Source organism: Bufo gargarizans, chromosome 9 (genome assembly GCF_014858855.1).
Source record: "Bufo gargarizans isolate SCDJY-AF-19 chromosome 9, ASM1485885v1, whole genome shotgun sequence".
Lineage (NCBI taxonomy): Eukaryota > Metazoa > Chordata > Amphibia > Anura > Bufonidae > Bufo > Bufo gargarizans.
In genome coordinates, this window is record NC_058088.1 from 113,655,115 (window position 1) to 113,678,296 (window position 23,182).

General features: G+C 44.5%; 1 protein-coding gene across 1 annotated transcript in view; it reads left to right on the plus strand.

The window, feature by feature from the left end:
- The first annotated feature begins 525 nt into the window (after nt 1-525).
- ZMYM3 (zinc finger MYM-type containing 3) overlaps nt 526-23,182 on the plus strand; it is a 169,770-nt gene continuing 147,113 nt past the window's right edge. The window contains exon 1 of the mRNA XM_044268989.1: nt 526-609. Coding sequence (XP_044124924.1) covers nt 526-609 — 84 coding nt within the window. The remainder of the gene's footprint in view (nt 610-23,182) is intronic.

A 23,182-nucleotide genomic window follows, 5' to 3' on the forward strand; every position in this document is an offset into this window, starting at 1 on the left:
TCCAGCGACAGGATGGAGCGGGCGCCATGCCCCGGGGACTGAATATTCATAAATAGCCTATGTAAATTGTTGTGGGTACCCCTTTTTGGCATTAAGCCATTTTGATCTGGATGTATAATGGTGGGCATGACCTGCGAGAGCCTCCTAGCCAAGATTTTTGATAATAGCTTAGCATCGGTGTTTAATAAGGATATTGCTCCTCTAATATGATTTAATCTTACTCAGGAGCAGCAGCAAGAACATAATATAGCAGTACTGAGCAGTGTGGCTGTCAATCCAGCACTGGGGTCAGATAGAAAACGTACAGGATGCTGCAACAACATCTGTGTGTCTCTCTGTCTCCTCCAGTAGCTCACTACCTATGCCTCCATCTCCTTTAACATCTATAGGGAGTAGCTTGTAACCTGAGCTGCTAAGGCTTCACATCGGTGCATTATTTCTATTGGTTTTGCTCAATTATAGAAGCAGTACCACAAAAAAGAACACTGTACACCATCACCAAAAACTTCATCCCAACTGTGAAGCATGGCAAAGGATCTTCGTGGTGGACAAGGTATCGTTGAAGATGCAATGAATTTTAAATTGTATGAAAACATTTTACAGGAGAATGTAAGGGCAGCAGTCCATGACCTCAAGCTGAAGAGATGTTGGATGATGCAACAAGACAGTGGGGGAGATTTATCAAGATTGGTGCAATCTGCGCTGGTCTTGATAGCCCCTGCACTGCCAGATGATGCGCCCAATTTGTAATGAGGTGCGCTTTGTCATAAATTATGCGCATCCTCGGGCAGCCTGTGCGCCTAAACAGAAGTCTACAACAAAAATGTATAAAATAAATTGCGGTACCAGCGCTGAGATAAAGAGTTTTCAGCGAAAGCTATTAGAAAGTACCTGTTGCGATAAGATGGTAGCTCAATGCTAATATCATGTACAATAAATTTTTAGTCCATCGGTGATGCAGGATAAATCGCAGTGCTTATTGCTCAACTTCAAAGCGCGCGCGCCGCTCTGGCCAGTAGCTGGCGTGCACGCAAAGGAGCCTGTTGGTGTGGGATTCCGGAGCGTGGAGTGTGACGTCACAACGGTCCTACGGTAAGTTCCAGGGACCAAAAAAACACTCCTACGCGTTTCGAAGCCTACGGGCTTCTTCGTCAGTCCTACGGGCTTCTTCCCTGACGAAGAAGCCCGTAGGCTTCGAAACGCGTAGGATTGTTTTTTGGTCCCTGGAACTTAGAACTTACCGTAGGACCGTTGTGAAGTCACACTCCACGCTCCGGAATCCCACACCAACAGGCTCCTTCGCGAGCACGCCAGCTACCGGACGTTTTTGCGGACCCACTTAAATGAATGGTTTTGCATACAGTCCGCAAAAAAAAGAAACGGACACGGAAAGAAAATATGTTTGTGTGCATGAGCCCAGATATTGATGAACTAAATGACATTTGCAGGGACGAATGGTCTAAATTTCCTCCTTAATGTTGTGCAAATCCTATTTGCAGCAGGAAATGTTTGGTGGAGGGGATTGCTGTTAAAGGGGGATTGATTCTACAGGTTATGACAACCAATGAGTCACTTATTTGTTCTTCACTGCATTGTTTTTACTCAGTGTGCTCATTTAAAGACGTAAATGGTAACTGTTTGTGTGATATATTTAAATTGTGTAACAAAATGGGTGGGGACTCACTGTGTCCTTAAATAAATTTTTCTTTGGGCTACCTCTTGGAGTATTATCTAAGTGGCCCACCTGGTTTTCACCCTTTATTCCCTGTACAGGGATCGGGACTCCATTGTAGGGTTAGGGTAAGAAGAGGACATTCAAACTGGTAAACAGTCCAAAGGTCAGAGAAAGCAGCACTGGGAGTCAGGCAGCAGAGGGTCAAATCTGGTAATCAGGCAGAGGCTGAGCATGAGAAGTCAAAGCGGAAAAACAACAGGGGCTAGCAAGCTAGAGAACGTACAGCGCAGGTGCATTACCATTGGAGAAGATGCCTTATAAAACCCAGGAACAGCAGCCACTGGCTTGTGACAGATTGGATGCGCATTGGTGCTTTAAGAGTCCAAGCGCCCTAAAAGTAAAGAGAAGGGCAAATAGGGGTGAAGAGGCTGAGAAGGGTGAGCGTAGAGTGGGCAGAGCCACTTCAGTGCCTGTACAGGAGATGTTAGCAGACAAACTCCACCGGAACAAGAAGGCTGCATTGACACGTTTAAGTATTTGTTCTATATTTTCGTGTACTGCTATTGTCATTTCCATTTTTAAAGGGAACCTGTCAGCTTCCATATGCTGCTCTCACTAAAGGCGGCATTGTATGGTATCACTGGGTCTGTGGTGGCATTTAGTAGTTTTAGAAATGTGATCTGTGTTCTTTGCACAACTACTGAATGCCATCGAAGGAGTGACAGACTCCTGATATCAGCAGGACTGTCTCTACACTATGATGCCCTCAGTGAGAGTAGCATATGGGAGCTGACAGGTTTCCTTCAAGGAATTAAAGGGGTTGTCTCACTTCAGCAAATGGCATTTATCATGCTGAGAAAGTTAACACAAGGCACTTATTAGCACCAGTGGCCGTGCTTGCACACTATAGAAAAAAGTGCTGAACTATGCGCACTCCTGTGGTCCGGGCCACCTGAGAGGTTTGTGCTATTTTCTATATTGTGCAAGCACGACTAGGGTGGTCGTAACTATGGAAACGAGCAGTGTGTAATGTAATGGAAAAATTAATCTTGCCAGCAAAGGAAGCAATATGGACAACCACAATACATTAGTAAGTGCCTTGTATTAAAGGGGTTTCTGAGATTTTAATACTGATGTCCTATACGATAGGTCATCAGTATCTGATTGATGGGGGTCCAACACCGTGGACCCCTGCCGATCAGCTGTATGAGAAAGCTTGTGTGTGTGTCGCGACCTTCTCTCTGCTTTTTCTAGGCCAGTGACCACATGTTAATGTGTCACGTGGACTAGGAGCAGCTCAGACCCATAGAAGTGAATGGGGCTGAGTTCGATACCAAGCACAGCCGATATACAATGTACGGTGCTGTGCTCTTACAGGAGAGTCACTGCCTTCTCAAAACAGCTGATCGGTGGGGGTCCCAGGTGTCGGAGCCCCACCAATCAGATACTCATGACCTATCCATTGAATAGGTCATAAGTAGGGATGAGCGAATCGACTTAGGCACCACTTGGAACCGAACCCAAGTTCAGGAAATGTTTTTTTACAATAGAAATCAATTTATGAAGTTATTACCCGAAGTCTCGCGAGACTTCGCGAAGTAATAACTTCGGCTTATCGGAGCCAATACATCCTAATTCTGTACGGAGTACTCGCTCCGTACAGTACTGAAACAAAGTTTTCTGCAAATCGACTTTGGATGTTTCATCCTAAGTCGATTCGCTCATCCCTAGTCATAAGTATTAAAATCTCAGAAAACCCTTTTAACTTTGTGTACGTGATAAATGCGATTTGCTGTAGTGAGACAACCCCTTTAATTGAAAACTAATGTAAAAATCTTCTCAAAGCGCCTACATACAATAAGATAAGATCCTATACTAACCATTTAGCCCTCTGCTCATTCCAGTCGCGCCACTCCTGTCCCCCTCCACTGGGATTTCATTACTTTACTGCAACAATGACGTGCCAAATACTCTACATCACTGCTGCAGCCAATCACTGTCCTCAGCGTTATAAAGCATGACACTGGCTGATTGGCTGCAGTGGTCACATGGGGTATACAGCTACATAACTGCTGAATCCATGTAAACACAGAATGGAGCGGAGGATTAAGGGTCCATTCACACATCTGTAGTGTATCCACAATACACCTGGCCAGCACGCCCCATAGAACTGCCTTCTCTTGTCCGCATTTGTCTTTGGAGGTGGCTGACCTTCGCACGACCGTCTCACAGATCCAGAGACCACAGGCGTCTGGTTCCGGCAGCGGGAACCAGGCCTGCCTTGAACCTAAGATCGCTTTCCCGGACAGATTTTCCGGGGAAAGTGACAACTTTATTCGGTTCAGTGAGTTGTGATTATATTTAAGTCCTAACTCTTCTGGGGACGAGAGTCAAAGAGTGGGTATAATAATTTTGTTACTTAAAGGTGACGCTCAATCTTAAGCTTTTTCATTGCTGACCAGATCACAGTCCCTCCAGTCGGTAGATTAATTTTTCAGAGCTCTAGGTCTTATCTACGATGACCCAGATCGGATCTACCTGGCTGAGACTAAGTTGCGTGGCTTACGGCAGGGAGAGCGTTCTGCGGAGACCTATTGCTCTGAATTTAGGAGATGGGCTACGGATAGAGTGGAATGATCCAGCTCTCCGTAGTCAATTCTGTCAAGGGTTATCCGAGAGCCTGAAGGACACGGCGTTTCACGAATATCGAGTCATTCCATCCCTTGCTCTACGTATTGATAGACGCCTGAGGGAGAGATCTAAGGTTCCTCACTCTCAGGATGTACTATCATATAAGATGGCAGCCTCCTCCGACATTTTGGGTAGAGAGACACTTGAGTTAATGTCTGGTGACAAACCAATGCAGCTAGGAGGAGCTACTCCTGGTCCTGGTGATAAGAACTTTAGGCTTAAGAAGAGATTCTGCTTTTTCTGTGGAAAAAAGGGACATTTTGTTAACGTATGTCCTTATGTTCACCGTCAAGGTGAAAAAGAAAAAAAAATGTTTAATCCTCATCTTACTCTTGGTGGTGTGGGTGAAGAAGCTGAGAATTTACTTATGTCATTTGCCAGTAGTACCCAATTTCTCCTGTCTGCCGAGGTGGTGCTAGATTCCAAAACTGGGAATTGAAGTGTTTATTGACAGTGGGGCAGGGGTTAACCTAGTTGATGGTCAGTTTGTCTGTATGCATAGGTTGACAACAAGTGCATTAGTAAAAATATTTTGGTGTTTGAAATTGATTCTGCTCCATTCACACAGAAATGTTTGTCACAAATGCTGCAAGACATCCATTTAAAAGTGGGTGTTTTTCATCAAGAATACATTTAGTTTTTTGTGCTGGAGGGTCTGCCTGCTCCCTTGGTGCTAGGTTTTCCATGGTTAAGCAAATGTAATCCTACCATCGATTGGCAAGCGAGACAGATTCTTGATTGGAGTGATTATTGCATAGATAACTGTCTTAGCACATCGCTTTCTGTTGTAACCACTAAGCTGTCTAAAATTAATATAAATAAGTCACAGGGGCCTGATGGGATACACCCAAAGCTATTAAAAGAGCTTAGCGGTGAACTAGCAAAACCATTAAAAGATTTATTTAACCAATCACTGGCAACAGGAGTCGCCCCAGAAGATTGGAAATTAGCAAATGTTGTGCCCATTCACAAGAAACGTAGTAGTGAGGAATCGGGCAACTATAGGCCAGTAAGCCTGACCTCAATAGTGGGGAAATGAATGGAAACCATACTTAAGGAGAGGATTGTGGAACATCTAAAATCCCATGGATTAAAAGATATAAAAACAGCATGGGTTTACTTCAGGGAGATCATGTCATACTAATCTTATTGATTTTTTTGATTGGGTGACTAAAATAATAGATGGCGGAGATGCAGTAGACATCGCTTAGCTAGACTTTAGTAAGGCTTTTGATATTGTCCCACATAGAAGGCTTATCAATAAATTGCAGTCTTTTTGCTTGGACTCCCATATTGTTGAATGGATTAGGCAGTGGCTGAGGGACAGACAACAGAGGGTTGTAGTCAATGGAGTATATTCAGACCATGGTCTTGTTACCAGTGGGGTACCTCAGGGATCTGTTCTGGGACCCATATTGTTTAATATCTTTATCAGCGAAATTGCAGAAGGCCTCAATGGTAAGGTGTGTCTTTTTGCTGATGATACAAAGATTTGTAACAGGGTTAATGTTCCTGGAGGGATACACCAAAATCTGGCAACTAAAATTTAATGTTGATAAGTGCAAGATAATGCACCTGGGGCGTAAAAACACAAGAGCAGAATATAAAATCAATGATACAGTCTTAACCTCTGTATGCGAGGAAAGGGATTTAGGGGTCATTATTTCAGAAGGCTTAAAGGTAGGCAGACAATGTCATAGAGCAGCAGGAAATGCTAGCAGAATGCTTGGGTGTATAGGGAGGGGCATTACCAGTAGAAAGAGGGAGGTGCTCATGCCGCTCTACAGGGCACTAGTGAGACCTCATTTGGAGTATTGTGCGCAGTACTGGAGACCATATCTCCAGAAGAATGTTGATACTTTGGAGAGAGTTCAGAGAAGAGCTACTAAACTGGTACATGGATTGCAGGATAAAACTTACCAGGAAAGATTAAAGGACCTTAACATGTATAGCTTGAAAAAAAGACGAGATAGAGGGGATATGATAGAAACTTTTAAATATATAAAGGGAATCAACAATGTAAAAGAGGAGAGAATATTTAAAAGAAGAAAAACTGCTACAAGAGGACATAGTTTTAAATAAGAGGGGCAAAGGTTTAAAAGTAATATCAGGAAGTATTACTTTACTGAGAGAGTAGTGGATGCATGGAATAGCCTCCCTGCAGAAGTGGTAGCTGCAAATACAGTGAAGGAGTTTAAGCCTGCATGGGATAGGCATAAGGCCATCCTGCTATTTATAGTATTCAGTATATTGGGCGGACTAGATGGGCCAAATGTTTCTTATCTGCCGACACATTCTATGTTTCTATGTGAGACAAGTGTTACAGATCCTAAGAGAGAATAAATTGTTTGTTAAGTTGGAAAAGTGTGTATTTGCAGTTCAAGAAGTGCAATTCCTGGGTTACTTACTCTCATCTTCAGGTTTTCGTATGGATCCCGAGATGGTCCTTGCTGTGTTGGACTGGGATAGACTCGAAAATCTGAAAGCGCGTCTGCGGTTTTTGGGGTTCACCAACTACTACCATAAATTTTAATTTGAACTACTCGACTGTGGTTAAACCTTTAACGGACATGACTAGGAAAGATTCGGATGTCTCAGTCTGGTCTACTGAGGCATTACAAGCCTTTTCTGCAGTGAAGGAATGTTTTGCTTCTGCTCCTATACTGGTGCAACCGAATGTGTCACAGCCATTCACTGTGGAAGTTGATGCATCCGAGGTAGGGGTAGGAGCAGTCTTGTCGCAGGGCCCTTCACCTAGTAAATGACGCCCATGTGCTTTCTTCTCTAAGAAGCTCTCAACTGCTGAAAAAAATTATAACGTATGTAATAGAGAGTTGCTGGCCATTAAGTTGGCTTTTGAGGAATGGCGTCATTGGTTGGAAGGAGCGATTTATCCTATTATGGTAATTACCGTCAGCTGATTGTCTGAACCCAAGGTAGGCCAGATAGTCGTTTTTTACCAGATTTAATTTCGTTGTCACTTATCACCCTGGGGTTAAGAATGTCAAGGTGGACGCTTTGTCGTGTAGCTTTCCTTGGGGGGGGGGGGAGTGATTCGGAAGATCCTGGTCCGATATTGGCTAAAGGGGTGGTAATATCCGCCCTTTATCCCGACCTTGAGGCAGAGGTGTGGGAGGCCCAGGGAGATGCACCTGAGTCCTGTGCTCTGGGGAAGTTGTTTGTTCCTTCCAAATTACAACACAAGGTGTTTGAGGAACATCACTGTACAGTTCTCACAGGACACCCTGGGAGCAGATCAACGGTCTCATTTCTCATAGATTCTGGTGGCCAGGGTTGCGTAAATGTGTTGAGGGCTATGTGGCCGCCTGTGGTACTTGTGCACGTGCTAAGGTGACTGTGGCAAAACCAACCTCGCCACGGTGTTTTGGAGGGGGCTGTTTGAAGGCTTCTTGCCTCAGGATTATGGCCCATAGTAACTTTAAAGGAGAAGACAGACCGGCCGCACAGCTTAAATCGGTCTGTAGAATTGTATTTTATGTTATTATGCGTTCGGTTAAATTGTATGTTATGTGAGGGCACCCAGATAGCTAATATTATTGTATTTGTGTATTCTGAGTGCCATTCACCTAATGATATGCACTCAGACTTGAGCAATCTGGGGATATGTTAAATGTCTGTGTTTGCTGTGGGGGTGTGCCATTGTGTGTTTAAATGGTGATGTCTGTCCTGTTGTCTCCACATGTGTATTGGTGATCTCCCTTTGTCCTGAGAGATAATTGGATTGCCTTCGGTTGTCTCTGGGACAGAGAGGAGGAAACCATGATGCATTGTGGGGATGTGTTGTATCTGTTCTGTATTTGCAAAACTGTAATAAAAACCAGGCTGGGTATGCCAGCACATCAGAGCACTACTTGACCCTCAACACGGAACCTTGTCTCGTTATTGGGGGGATTCCCTGTATGCTGTTGGAGACTGATTGCCAGGAGTGTAAGCTGACTGTATGCTTTTCCTGTTCGTCTGCTGGCAGCTATTTGTGAGGTTCCAGTTTGGAGTGCTATTTTGTATCCAGTTCGGGAGGTTGGTGTTCTGCAGTAGCTGTGCCTGCATCTCAGAAAGGGGCATATCGCCTAAACGGATTTTAACCCCTTGTCTGCTGAAACGGTCCGTTACATTGGTGGCAAGCAGCGGGATCGTTCCTACAGCCAGAAGGACAGCTACAGGAGACACCATTTCTGTGGATTCTACAATTTAAGGGCAACGCATGTCCCAGTACAGCAACCCTAAAAGCACCAGGATGGAACCAGCAGTGTTATACGAGGAGGAGGACCTGGATCGCCGGGATGCATTAAGGAAAGGCATGTGGTACCAGGCCCTGGATAATGTACAATACCAGCGAGGTGAGAGTCTCCCCAATGAAGAGCAGCGGTTGCAGAAGCAAGTGGCCCTGCGGATGCCCTTCCTGGGAGAGCAGCCCCTGGAGGAATGGGTGAAGGAACTAGAGCACCGGGTATGGCAGGAGCTATGGCTGGAGGATGCCTACCAGGCGCTTTGGTGGTATGTGGCACAGTTTATACCCTGGACAGCTGAGCATGACAAGCCAGAGGGAGAGGAGTTTGATGGTCCTGGCTTGTTATGGGAGTCCTTTGCAGAGCCTGACTTCGGGAGCCCTGCACAGTCCAGACTTCAGGACATTTTCTATATGAGGGAGGCTAGGCATGAGTGGGATGACCCCTATGAGGTAGAGCAAGACCTGGCTCACCTAGCAACCCTGGAGTGGGAACTGGAGTAGGACTACCGAGATCTCTTCCACTCCATTGGGAAGGCTCAGCAGGACAGCAAGAAGTCAGACCCAGGTCCAGAGCCCTTCAGCTGGGAGGATATTGTGGATGTTTACTGGGAAGAACCCCAGGTGGCCGGTGGAGATGGGACCGAGGTCTCTCCACCGGTCCTGCAGGGAATTGGGAGCCTAGTCTCCATTCCCCAGCGGCAGGCTGAGTTACAGGGGGCAGAGGTAGTTGTTCCTGCCCCCCAGCAGCAGCATGATTTTTTGGGAATTGGGAGCCTAGTCTCCATTCCCCAGCGGCAGGCGGAGTTACAGGGGGCAGAGACAGTCGGTCCTGTCCCCCAGCGGCAGAGTGTCCTACAGGGAATAGAGAGCCCAGTCTCCTTTCCCCAGCAGCAGAACACTGTATTGGGAGCGGAGGCGGTCGATCGCCCTCCCCAGCTCGTTACCCCCTCTCCCCAGCGACAGATTAACGCACCAGGGGGAGACAGTAAGCCCCACAACAGTGCAGATGGGACCGTGGTCTCTGCACTTACAGCACAGGGGGTAGGGACAGTTGTTCTTGTCCCCCAGCAACCGGGCTGTTTAGCCAAAGGGGAGACAGTCGGTTTCCCCCTCCAACAACCAGACTCCAACCAGGCTTCTTCCATGGTAGCGCTGGTACCAGGGCAGAGTCCCGCTGATCCCTGCCCACAAAGCAACCTCCACTCCAAGCCAGGGAGCAACTCAGAGACCGGGAGTACCAGCTACCAATATAACCTTGGTGGATTCACTGGACAGAGACAGCCTACTAAATTCAACAGGTCCAGTATTGGGTTGTGGGTGGGCTGCCAGACTAACTCAGGTACCGACCGGCGTGAGGTCAGGTATCTGGTTAGTCTTCCCTGGGGGGGGAGATGTGTGGCAAAACCAACCTCGCCACTGTGTTTTGGAGGGGGCTGTTTGAAGGCCTCTTGCCTCAGGATTATGGCCCATAGTAACTTTAAAGGAGAAGACAGACCGGCCGCACAGCTTAAATCGGTCTGTAGAATTGTATTTTATGTTATTATGCGTTCGGTTAAATTGTATGTTATGTGAGGGCACCCAGATAGCTAATATTATTGTATTCATGTATTCTGAGTGCCATTCACCTAATGATATGCACTCAGACTTGAGCTATCTGGGGATATGTTAAATGTCTGTGTTTGCTGTGGGGGTGTGCCATTGTGTGTTTAAATGGTGATGTCTGTCCTGTTGTCTCCACATGTGTATTGGTGATCTCCCTTTGTCTTGAGAGATAATTGGATTGCCTTCGGTTGTCTCTGGGACAGAGAGGAGGAAACCATGATGCATTGTGGGGATGTGTTGTATCTGTTCTGTATTTGCAAAACTGTAATAAAAACCAGGCTGGGTGTGCCAGCACATCAGAGCACTACTTGACCCTCAACACGGAGCCTTGTCTCGTTATTGGGGGGATTCCATGTATGCTGTTGGAGACTGATTGCCAGGAGTGTAAGCTGACTGTATGCTTTTCCTGTTCGTCTGCTGGCAGCTATTTGTGAGGTTCCAGTTTGGAGTGCTATTTTGTATCCAGTTCGGGAGGTTGGTGTTCTGCAGTAGCTGTGCCTGCATCTCAGAAAGGGGCATATCGCCTAAACGGATTTTAACCCCTTGTCTGCTGAAACGGTCCGTTACAGTGACACATACTTGGCCTTCAGGATCTCTACTTTCGTTGTCCATACCGTCCCAACCTTGGACTCATTTGTCCATAAACTTTATCACAGATTTGGCGATTTCCTCAGGAAAAACTGTGATTCTGGTGGTTGTTGATCGCTTAAGCAAGATGTCGCACTTTATAGCATTATCATTATCTATCTAATGCTATAACTCTTGCACAAGTGTTTGTCGATGACATCGTGAAGCTACATGGTATTCCTTCTGATGTGGTGTCTGATAGGGGGACTCAGTTTGTTTCCAGATTCTGGAAGGCGTTCTGTACTCGCCTGGGGGTACAATTGCCCTTATCTCCGGCCTTTTATCCTCAGTTAAACGGACAGATTGAACACACTAACCAGAATCTGGAGACTTCTTTGAGATGTTTTGTCTCAGAGAATCATTTTTGTCTTTGGCCGGGTTTGCCATAAATAACCGTAGGCAGTCCACTGATAAGTCGCAGTTTTTTGGGGCATATGGCTTCCATCCGCAGTTTAGCACATTTTCTGCTACTGAGACTTCTGGTATACCTTTAGAGCAGGCATGTCCAAAGTGCGGCCCTCCAGCTGTTGCAAAACTACAACTCCCAGCATGCCCTAATAGCTGTAAGCTATCCAGGCATGCTGGGAGTTGTAGTTTTGCAACAGCTGGAGGGCCGCACTTTGGACATGCCTGCTTTAGAGGAAAGATTTTCCTCTTCTTTGTCATCTATTTTGCGGAAAATTCTAAATAATAAAAAAAAATGGGCAAGTATAAACGTATGGCTGACAAGAGACGTGTGAGTGGTCTGGACCTGGCTGTCCACAAGAAACATTAAGTTGAAGGTATCTTCTTGGAAGTTGGGTCCAAGGTCTATTGGTCCATATAAGATCTCTGCCATTATTAACCCAGTAGCCTTTCGTCTTGAACTACCGCAGACTTTAAAAATTCATGTTTTCCCACAAATCATTGCTGAAGAGATATGTTGAACCTGCTGAACCGTCCTCTTTGCCTCCTGCTCCTGTCATAGTGGACGGTAATCTTGAATTTCAGATTGCCAGGATAGTGGACTCACAAATTCTCCGTAGATCCCTTCAGTACCTCGTTCACTGGAAGGGTTATGGTGCAGAGGAGAGAATGTGGGTTCCAGCGGCCGATGTTAATGCTAGTCGCCTTGTGAAAGCCTTTTACAGGGCCCATCCAGATAAGGTCGCTCCTGGGTGTCCAAAAGGTCACCCATAGAAGGGGGGTACTGTCACGGTCCCTCCAGTTACAGAGATTAGAAGATCTGAGAGACTGGCTGCACATTAGGTCATCTGACAGCTTATCTATTTTCACTTGTTGCAGTGTTGTTGTTGGTAATGACCACACCTCTTTTCTCAGGTGTAGCTTGTGGTCATTACTGCTCCTCTATTTAGTCTGGACTCACAATTCATACCATGTGGTTTATATTCTCTGCCTGGAGTTGGAAGAGCTGGTGTATGGTCCTCATCTGAGTTCCTGCTCATCCATTTTTCTATTGAAGATAAGTGTACTTCCCTTGGTATTTTGTTGTTCCCATTTGCTTGTTGTTTACTAGGCCTCAGGAAGACACTGGCTCGTTCATCTGGAAAGGAACCAGTAGTCTCAGACCCTGTCACTAATGCTGGGGCTTTTCAGGGTTACTAGGGACTAGTTTCCGGTGTATGAATATTCCCACCTTCAGGGTCTATTCATACTGACAGGAATCAGGGCTAGGTTTAGGGTTTTCTTAGGTGGTCACCATTTCCATAGCCTTGAGACCTAGTTCCTGGTCATTTTCCTTCTGTTGTCATTCTGGTGTTCCTCCCCTCCCCCTACACTGTGACAAAGGTTTGTCCCTTGCTGTTTTTATATTTCTCATAGCGGTGAATTGGAGCTATACAGACATTGTCGCACAGCAAGCTATGCTGTTTCTGGTAAATTGAGAGCTACAGAAGCGATTTAGCTTGCTATGCTGTTTACGTAGCTCCCATTCACTCCTATGGGAGTTACAAAAACAGTGGAGCGAAGACTGCCTCCATGGGCCAGGGCTAACTGTGCATTATTCCCTCTCAATCATGAAAAGCTGAGATGGGATAACCACTTTAAATTTTAATAATCTTTATTAAGAGTTTTCAAAAGCATAGTTTACTTGTAAGCAATTATGCATGAATATATAATGTATTATAAACATTGCACACCCAGACAAGTTAAGAGGATGCCTAGACTCCCCCAGCATACAAGTTTTTATAGAGCATGCTTATATAAGGTTGCAGAGTCTACATGAAATGTAATGTAGATTCAAGGTGAGAAACATAATGAAACTAAACAGAATAAAAACATACAAAACAGACAAACAAAGGGTCTCAGATGCCTTTACAAATGTAGTTCTAGGAGAGCGGGATTGGTTGGAGAAAAGTATGATAACCATGAGCCTCATTGGAATGTAAATTTGTCTATAGTATGTTCCTTATATGCTAAGACTTTTTCGTAAGAACTAGTGGTGTGAATTCCCGACAGGATCTCTGCTACAGTAGGAATTGTAATAGACTTCCAGTATCTAGTGATCGCCAATTTGGTCGTCAGAAACAGGAATTCCATTAGGATCTGGTTACGTGCAGGTCAAATATTTAAAAATTTAAAGAAAAAGGCTCTATTCGGGGATCCTTCAAAGGCTACGCCACTAGATTTTGAGGCTATGTCAAAATCTCCTCCCATAGGTGCGTTACACAAAATATGTAAAAGGGTACCCCTCTCACCACAACCCGTCAGCAGAGATGTGAAACTCCAGGTTACACTCTGCTCAGTTTGTCTGGGGTAAAGTACCATCTTAGACAAGTCTTGGTAACTGCTTCTAATAGAGAGGTACTGCAGAAAGTAGATGTTATAAATTTAAAGGTTATCAACCAATCCGTTTCTGGAATAGTACACTAGAGCTCCTAGTCCCACGCAATGAAGGGGAGGATTTAGAGGAGGATTTTGCTCCCAGGGCTAAATATAGGGGTTTGATACCTCTTTTAGAGGGAAAATTAGGCAAGGCTGTCCACATTTCTAGGATATCTCTATTAGCGATCACTTGATAAGGGGACTTAGAGGTTAGAAGATGACGTACTTGCAAATACTTAAACAAATCTCTCCCGGGTATCTCAAATTCTTTTTGGAGCTGTAGAAAAGACTTTAAGCTACCGTTTATAAAGAGTTGGCTTACCAACTGAATACCTAAATTTCTCCATGAGCCCAACTTCGTTTCCTAGAGATGAAATTCTAAAAGCTGAATAGGAGAGGCACCAAGGAGAGATATAGGTGTACGGGTGTCACGAATGTAGTAGGGGAGAACACCAAAAGACAACAAGAAAGAAGGGGACAGACACGAGGCCTCACCGCTAGGGAAGAAAAAGGGTCTCCACCTATAAAACCCTGGCCCTAACTCCTATCCGTATAGGCACTTATCGTTGTTAGAGATGCCCATACACAGGAACATAAAAAACCCTGGTGACCCTCGGATGCCTAAAGGTAATGACAGGGCAGAGACAACCCGTTCCTTCTCTGGAGAAGGAACCAGTGTCTTGCTGAGGCCTAGTAAACAACCAGGGGGGAGGGAGGGGAATACAAAACACAACAAGTGGAACACTTAACTTCTGAGTATGATGGATGAACAGGACTACAAGAACCACACTCCAGCTCTTCCAAAACCAAATGAAGCTATCCAAAGCAAGGAGTGATGGGTAAAGTCATACTAAATAGAGAGAGGTAAAGGTCAAATGATCCACACCTGAACAGTAGTTTTGAAACCAAAAGAGGCTGTCAGATCACTCATGTGCAGTCAGTCTTTCAGACCTTCTAACACCTGTCACAGGTGTGACAGTACCCCCCCTTATACGGGTTACCTCTGGGCACCCAGGACCGACCTTATCAGGATGAGCTCTGTGTAATGCTCTCACCAGACGACTAGCATTAACATCGGTCGCTGGAACCCACATCCTCTCCTCTGGTCCGTACCCTCTCCAATGAACGTGATATCCGGAGAACTCGGGAGTCCACAATCCTGCTGATCTGAAATTCTTTATTGCCGTCCACCATGACAGGAGCGTGAGGTAAGGAGGATGGCTCAACAGGTTTGACACATTTCTTTAACAACGATTTATGAAATACGTTATGGGTTTTCAATGCCTGAGGAAGGTCAAGACGGAAGGCTACAGGGTTAATGGCAGTGAACTTATATGGACCAATAAATCTTGGGCCCAACTTCCAAGAAGGTACCTTAAGTTTAATGTTTCTTGTTGACAACCACGCAGAATCACCCACCCTCAGGTCCGGACCACTCACAAGTCTCCTGTCAGCCGCGCGCTTATACCTGTTGCCAATCTTTTTCAGGTTATTTGGGATTTTCCAAAAAATGCAAATAGACAGGCACACCACCTTTTGTCACTTGTGTTAGATATAAGACTATTTATTGGTAAACAATCAATAATAAAATTGGATCAATATAAACATGATTGTAAAAAAATATACAAAATTTTAAATAGTATACTGAACACCTTAAAATAAAAATAAAAAGCACACCCTACAATGTAACATTAGAGTGCATTATACATTCGTTGGTGAGGTAAGTATATAAGTAGCTCATGTACATATATCATGTAAACATATTCCTAGGTATATAGAAATCACACCGTGTTCGGCAATATATCACAAGCTATAATCCGTATCTATATAGTCACTTGACTGTCACTTCCTAAAGGAAGATGGTATATCAAATATATATCAGGTGATTGTGCCAAAAGTTTCCAGTAATATAGATAAATGCAGATCAAAAAGGTTTGTTAATAATTCAATGTATAATGCTTGCTGTTACATTCACATTTTGTTGGTGTCAGTTCACCGTTTCTTTTAATAGATGTTCACTGTATTATTTAATAAATTGTTGCCTCTTTGAGGCACTGCATCTGAGCTTTTGGGACATTGAAAATCAATTTTTTTTTGTGTAATATACAACATCTGGATTAGTCAGTGTGCAATTTAAGCTAGAAATACACCCATCATTTTCTGGGGTTTTAAAAACACACTTATTTGCCAAAAAACTGTATTTTCCTGATCTTCAAGTGTTAAATTCAAGTTTAATATATACAGCTTTCATATTCTGTTACCAAAAAAACACTTTTTTGGCAATATGCAACATCTGGATTAGTCAGTGTGCAATTTAAGCTAGAAATACACCCATAATTTTCTGGGGTTTTAAAAGCACACTTTTTTTTTTTGCCAAAAAACAGTATTTCCCTGATCTGCAAGTGTTAAATTCAAGTTTAATATCTATAGCTTTCATATTCTGTTACAAAAAATATTTTTTTTTGGCAATCTACAACATCTGGATTAGTCAGTGTGCAATTTAAGCTAGAAATACACCCATCATTTTCTGGGGTTTTAAAAGCACACTTTTTTTTTTGCCAAAAAACAGTATTTCCCTGATCTGCAAGTGTTAAATTCAAGTTTAATATCTATAGCTTTCATATTCTGTTACAAAAAATTTTTTTTTTTTGGCAATCTACAACATCTGGATTAGTCAGTGTGCAATTTAAGCTAGAAATACACTCATCATTTTCTGGGGTTTTAAAAACACACTTTTTTTTGCCAAAAAACTGTATTTTCCTGATCTGCAAGTGTTAAATTCAAGTTTAATATATACAGCTTTCATATTTTGCTACCCAAAAAAAAAACACTTTTTTGGCAATATGCAACATCTGGATTAGTCTGTGTGCAATTTAAGCTAGAAATACACCCATCATTTTCTGGGGTTTTAAACACACACTTTTTTGCCAAAAAACAGTATTTTCCTGATCTTCAAGTGTTAAATTCAAGTTTAATATATACAGCTTTCATATTCTGCTACCAAAACCCCCCCACTTTTTTGGCAATATACAACATCTGGATTAGTCATTGTGCAATTTAAACTAGAAATACACACATCATTTTCTGGGGTTTGAAAAACATACTTTTTTGCCAAAAAACACAATTTTCAGGCCTTGCAGCATCAGCACCTGTGAAATTACAGTCTTATACAAATTCAGTTGTTAAACAAACACTTGTTTGGGCAAAAGGAAAATTGTTGGCAGTCTTTGATACATATGTCATTGTGAGATACACCCTTAATACATTTGGGTTACATTTAGAGATTTTAAATACCGCCATTTGGTGCACCAATATTTAATTCAGGCCTACAGTGGTTAAGGCTGTGTGAGATACACCCTTTACATACAGGGGTTTGATTCAGGCATTTGAAATACAGCCATTTTTGGCAAAGAAATCTTTAATTCAGGCTTACAGTGGGTAAGGCCGTGTGAGATACACCCTGTATATTTCAGGCCATGCAGCATAAGCACATTTGAAATTCCTGGGTTATATACCGCTGCCATATTGAGTTATTAAACAAACACCCGTTTGGGCAAAAAAATGTTTATTTGGCAGCCTTTGATGCATATGTCATTGTGAGATACACCCTTAATACATATTGGGTTAGATTCAGAGATTTGAAATACCGCCATTTGGTGGACTAATATTTAATTCAGGCCTACAGTGGGTCAGGCCGTGTGAGATACACCCTGTATATACAAGGCATATATTATATATTCTTTCATTAATAAAACACCCTTTGTGGGGCGAAATACACAATATTTCAGGCCTTGCAGCATAAGCACGTTTGAAATTCCTGGGTTATATATCGCTGCCATATTGAGTTATTAAACAAACAACCGTTTGGGCAAAAAAAGTTTATTTGGCAGCCTTTGCTGCATATGTCATTGTGAGATACACTCTTAATACATTTGGGTTAGATTCAGAGATTTGCAATACCACCATTTGGTGCACCAATATTCAATTCAGGCCTACAGTGGTTCAGGCACTGTGAGATACACCCTTTACATACAGGGGTTTGATTCAGGCATTTGAAATACAGCCATTTTGGGCAAATAAATCTTTAATTCAGGCCTACAGTAGTTCAGGCCGTGTGAAATACACCCTTTACATACAGGTCTTTGATTCAGGCATTTAAAATACAGCCATTTTGGGCAAACAAACCTTTAATTGAGGCCTATTCTGCGTCAGGCCGTGGAGATACACCCTTTACATACTGTTGTTCTATTCTACTAGTAATTAAACACCCATTTAGGGCAAAATCCTAAATTGGAGAAATATGAGGAGAGCGTCAAATAAGGGACGTGGCCCAGGTCGTGGTGCTGCTGGTGGAGCTCCTGTTGTAGGGAGAGGACATGGTCAATCTGTGCCAGCTACACACACAGTCTCTTCTGCTTTTTGATGACTGTTAGCAGGGTTTCCCAGGGCCATCCCCCTAGCCCTGCCCCATAAGTGGAAGAGATTTAGTGCACCGATGCCCAACCACTTATCTTTCAAGTGGGAGGACCATTGCAACACGTCTCGGATGATGACGAAACACAGGTGCCAACTGCTGGGGCTTTCAAAAGTGTGCAGACCGACAAGGAAGGCAGGGGTGAAGACTGGGTGGAAGATGATGTGGAGGACGATGAGGTCCTCGACCCCACATGGAATCAAGGTCATGCGAGTGACCTATGTAGTTCGGAGGAAGAGGTGGTGGTCGCACAAAGCCACCAGCACAGCAGAAGAGGGAGCAGGGTGCAAAAGCAGAGCGGCCATCATCTAGACAGTACGCCTGCTACTGCCCACCGCAGCAAGGGACCGAGTACACCAAAGCCAGCTCCAAGGAGTTCCCTGGCGTGGCAGTTCTTCAGACAATGTACTGACGACAAGACACGAATTGTCTGCACGCTGTGCAATCAGAGCCTGAAGCGAGGCATAAACGTTCTCAACCTGAGCACAACCTGCATGACCAGGCACTTAATTGCAAAGCACAAGCTGCAGTGGAGTAGACACCTCAAAAACCAAGAAAGGTCTCTGGCTCCTCCTGCTTCCTCTTCTGCTGCAGTCTCGGCCTCTTCGTCCACCTCTGGAGTGACAGTGCCACCTGCCACCCCACAAACAGAGGATCTGCCAGAAACACCTGGGTGTTTCTCTCTGCCTTTGCCCTCCCTCCAAGTCTCTTGCCTCATCGATAGGTCCGGACTTGGAGGGCGGGCAAAGGAAGAGGCTGGGGAGGATTAAAGTGAAAAGAAGGCAGAGCAACCTGGGCACCTACACACTGAACACTGCCCCTGGGCACTTGCGAGTGCTAATATGCATATGAATTAAACTTCATTTTTCCTGCTTGTGCAAGTCTAAAGAAAAGAGCAAAGGTACCATTACAATCCTGTATAGGTGTGCTACAGAGCCATGTAAGCACTGTGTATGGCCATATGGAGATGACAGACTCCCTTTAAAAAAAAAAAAATAATAGTCATTAACATTTTTGGGTAAAATTAACCAATTTTTGGGCATATAGTACCACTGCTATACCTAGTAAGCCAGTAAAAAAAATTGTCATTTACATTTTCGGGTGAAATTAACCAATTTTGGTGTGTATAGTACCACTGCTATACCTAGTAGACCAGTAAAAATAAAAATTGTCAGTTACATTTTCTGGTGTAATTAACAAATTTTGGGGTGTATAGTACCACTGCTAGACCTAGTAGAGAGGTTAAACAAATAAATAAAATTGTCATTTACATTTTCGGGTGAAATGCACCAATTTTGGTGTGTATAGTACCACTTCCATACCTAGTAGACCGAAAAAAAAAATAATTATCAGTTAAATTTTCTGGTGAAATTCACCAATTTTTGGGTGTGATGTACCACTGCTATACCTAGTAGCAGAGGAGCACAGATCACAGTGAGTATACAAGACATAACACTTAGCCCCAGATCACCCCCCATCACCCCAATTAACCCCTTGATCACCCCTGTCAATCACTAGTGAAAGGGAAAAAAGTGATCAGTGTAAACTGTAACTTTTTTTTCCCACTAGTATTGACTGTTAGGTTTTAGGATAGTTTAGGTCCCTTGGTTAGGTACTTAGCGTCGGTTAGCGCCCAGCCCACCGCACCGTGGTCACTGATTCGCTGATTAGCTTATCGCTAATCAGCATTTGTACTTTTATAGTATCTGTAAGTGATCAGAACTGATCACAGTCATATCTATAATAGTATTAGTGTCACCTTAGCTCGCCCTCCACCCAAAACGCAGTGTTTGCCCGATCAGGCCTGATCGGTCGCCCACACATGCGTTCCACCACGCCGGCCCCGCCGCAGTGACAACATTTTTTTTTTTATCACTGCACAATCACTTTACAAGCGCTGCGGCGATAAAAAAATTAGTTTTGATATTTTTTATCAATCGCAGCGGCCTCCGGAACTTCGCTAGCCTCCCATTTGTAAGACAGCCTTGCTTTTTTTCTTGGGTAGTCTCAGGGAATACCCCCTAAATTTAGTTGACCAAATGGCAAATAAGGGGTATTCTTCTGAAGAGGCCTACAGGCTTCTGACCCAGTCGGATGAGGAATGGGAACCCTCATCTGACGAATCCAACGGGTCAGAATATGAACATGTAGAAAGCAGTGTCAGTCTGACCCAAAGTTCGGATGAGGAGGTTGAGGTCCCTGATACCACCAGGCGTACCCGGCCCGTGTCGCTAGACCACAGGTTGCGCAGGATCCGCTTCAAGGGCAGCAGAGTGGGGCTGGCGCTGGCGGATTACGTGGTGAGGCATACACCAGCAGCGCAGCCCATCCTGGACCTAGTACCAGCAGTGCCGTACAACATGGTGAAGTGGCGAGCACCAGAAGGGCAGTTGAAGTTGGTACGGTGGCACGTGCAGTAGTTACCCCGTCGCAGCCACCGCACAGACAGGCCCGTAGAGCCCCTAGAGTCCCTGAGGTGCTGGCAAACCCTGATTGGCAGCCCCCAACTTCAGCCGCACCAGTAGTTCCCTCTTTCACCGCCCAGTCTGGAGTTTGGGTTGAGACAGCTCAGATCGGTTTGGCACGGGGGGGGGGGTTTTGAGCTGTTCTTGACTGCGGAGCTCTTGGACTTAGTCGTGGCAGAAACAAACCGATATGCCACTGAATTTATAGCCGCCAACCTGGGAAGTTTTTATGCCCAGTCTTTCCGGTGGAAACCCGTCCAAGTTTCCGAATTTAAAATTTTTCTGGGCCTTCTCCTCAACATGGGCCTAACAAAAAAGCATGAATTGCGGTCATATTGGTCCACGAACCCAATTCATCACATGCCCATGTTCTCTGCTGCCATGTCCAGGACACGATTTGAGACCATCCTGCGTTTCCTGCACTTTAGCGACAACAGCACCTCTCGTCCCAGAGGCCACCCAGCTTTTGACTGGCTCCACAAAATTCGGCCCCTTATAGACCACTTCAACACCAAATTTGCAGATTTGTATACCCCTGAGCAAAACATCTGCGTAGACAAGTCCCTTATACATTTTACCGGGCGCCTTGGCTTCAAACAATACATCCCAAGCAAGCGTGCCCGGTATGGAGTCAAATTGTATAAGCTCTGTGAAAGGGCCACAGGCTATACCCACAAATTTCGGATCTATGAGGGTAAAGATCAGACCCTGGAGCCGGTCGGTTGCCCTGACTACCTGGGCAGCAGTAGGAAGACAGTCTGGGACTTGGTGTCACCCTTATTTGGCAAGGGGTATTATCTTTATGTGGACAATTTCTACACAAGTGTGCCCCTCTTCAGGCATTTGTTCCTAGAACAGATTGGCTGCTGTGGCACCGTGCGACCTAGTCGCCAGGGCTTCCCCCAACGGCTCGTTACTACCCGTCTTGCAAGGGGGGAGAAGGCTGCCTTGTGTAACCAAGAACTGCTCGCGGTGAAATGGAGAGACAAGCGTGACGTTTACATGCTCTCCTCCATTCACACAGACACGACAATCGAAATTGAACAAGCAATCAGTGTCATTGAAAAGCCCCTCTGTGTCCACGACTATAATTCGCTCATGGGAGGGGTGAACTTCAATGACCAGATGTTGGCTCCTTATTTACTTTCCCGCAGGACCAGATGCTGGCATAAGAAGGTGTCTGTATACCTAATTCAATTGGCTATGTACAATAGTTTTGTTCTCTACAGTAAGGCTGGGAGAACAGGATCATTCCTCAAATTTCAGGAAGAGATCATTGAGAACCTACTGTATCCAGAAGGTTCCGTGGCCCCATCCACCAGTGTAGTGAGCCGTCTACACGAGCGACATTTCCCCAGTGTTGTTGCTGGTACCTCAAACCGACCGCCACCCCGAAAAAAATGTAGCGTCTGTAGCAGGAGTGGAATAAGGCGTGACACCCGCTAGTTCTGTCCCGACTGCCCTGACCACCCTGCCCTATGCTTAGGGGAGTGTTTCCGGAAGTACCACACACAGGTACACTTAGCATAGGGATTGCGTTTCACAGGACAGGCACACAGGGCTATTAGGGCCCTTTCACACAGAGCTGCTGCAAACCTCTCCTTTCACCTGGGACAAAGTGCATAATGTACTTCGCCACATCTCTGGGCGATTTGCGCTTTGCACATTGTCCCATGGGGAAGGAGAGGTTTGTCCTATGAAAAGGTAAAAAAAAAATCAAAAAAAAATCACTGGTAAGCAAAAAAGTTAATGTTCTGTTCAAATGTTATTATAAAGTTCATGTTAATAAATTTATTGCGTTGCGGCCTGGTTTTTTCTTTTTTTTTTTACCTTCTAGGTGGACCAACCGATGAACCAGCTGCAGCACTGATGTGCATTCTGACAGAAGCATTGCGCTGCTGTCAGATTACACAAAAGTCGGTGTATGCGGCGCTGCAAGATGAGATTTCTCCTCTGTAGTAAAAAAGATATGTTTGCCGAGGCTTATGAGCTGAGGGGGCGGTGGTGTTCATATGCTTTGGCAAACACTTTTTTCATCCACATCGATAGATGTGAATGGAGAAATCGGCTTTGCCAGGGCATACGAGCTAAGTTGGTATGGATTTTGGGCGGAGCCTTTCCCCTCCTTTTTTTTTTGGCAGAGATTTTTTCATCCACATTGATCGATGCGAATGAAGAAATCTGTGCCGTCCATTTTTATTTTCAGCCCAGAGGCTGAACGGAATCTCATTACCCGTATGCTCAATATAAGGAGAATAGCAGAATCTCCTAATGCTGACCATACATGTAATGATTGCGGAGACCCTCAAATGCCAGGGCAGTACAAACACCCCACAAATTACCCCATTTTGGAAAGAAGACACCCTAAGGTATTCGCTGATGGGCATAGTGAGTTCATGGAAGTTTTTATTTTTTGTTCCAAGTTAGCGGAAAATGATGATATTTTTTTTCTCTTACAAAGTCTCATATTCCACTAACTTGTGACAAAAAATAAAAACTTCCATGAACTCACTATGCCCATCACAAAATACCTTGGGGTGTCTTCTTTCCAAAATGGGGTCACTTGTGGGGTAGTT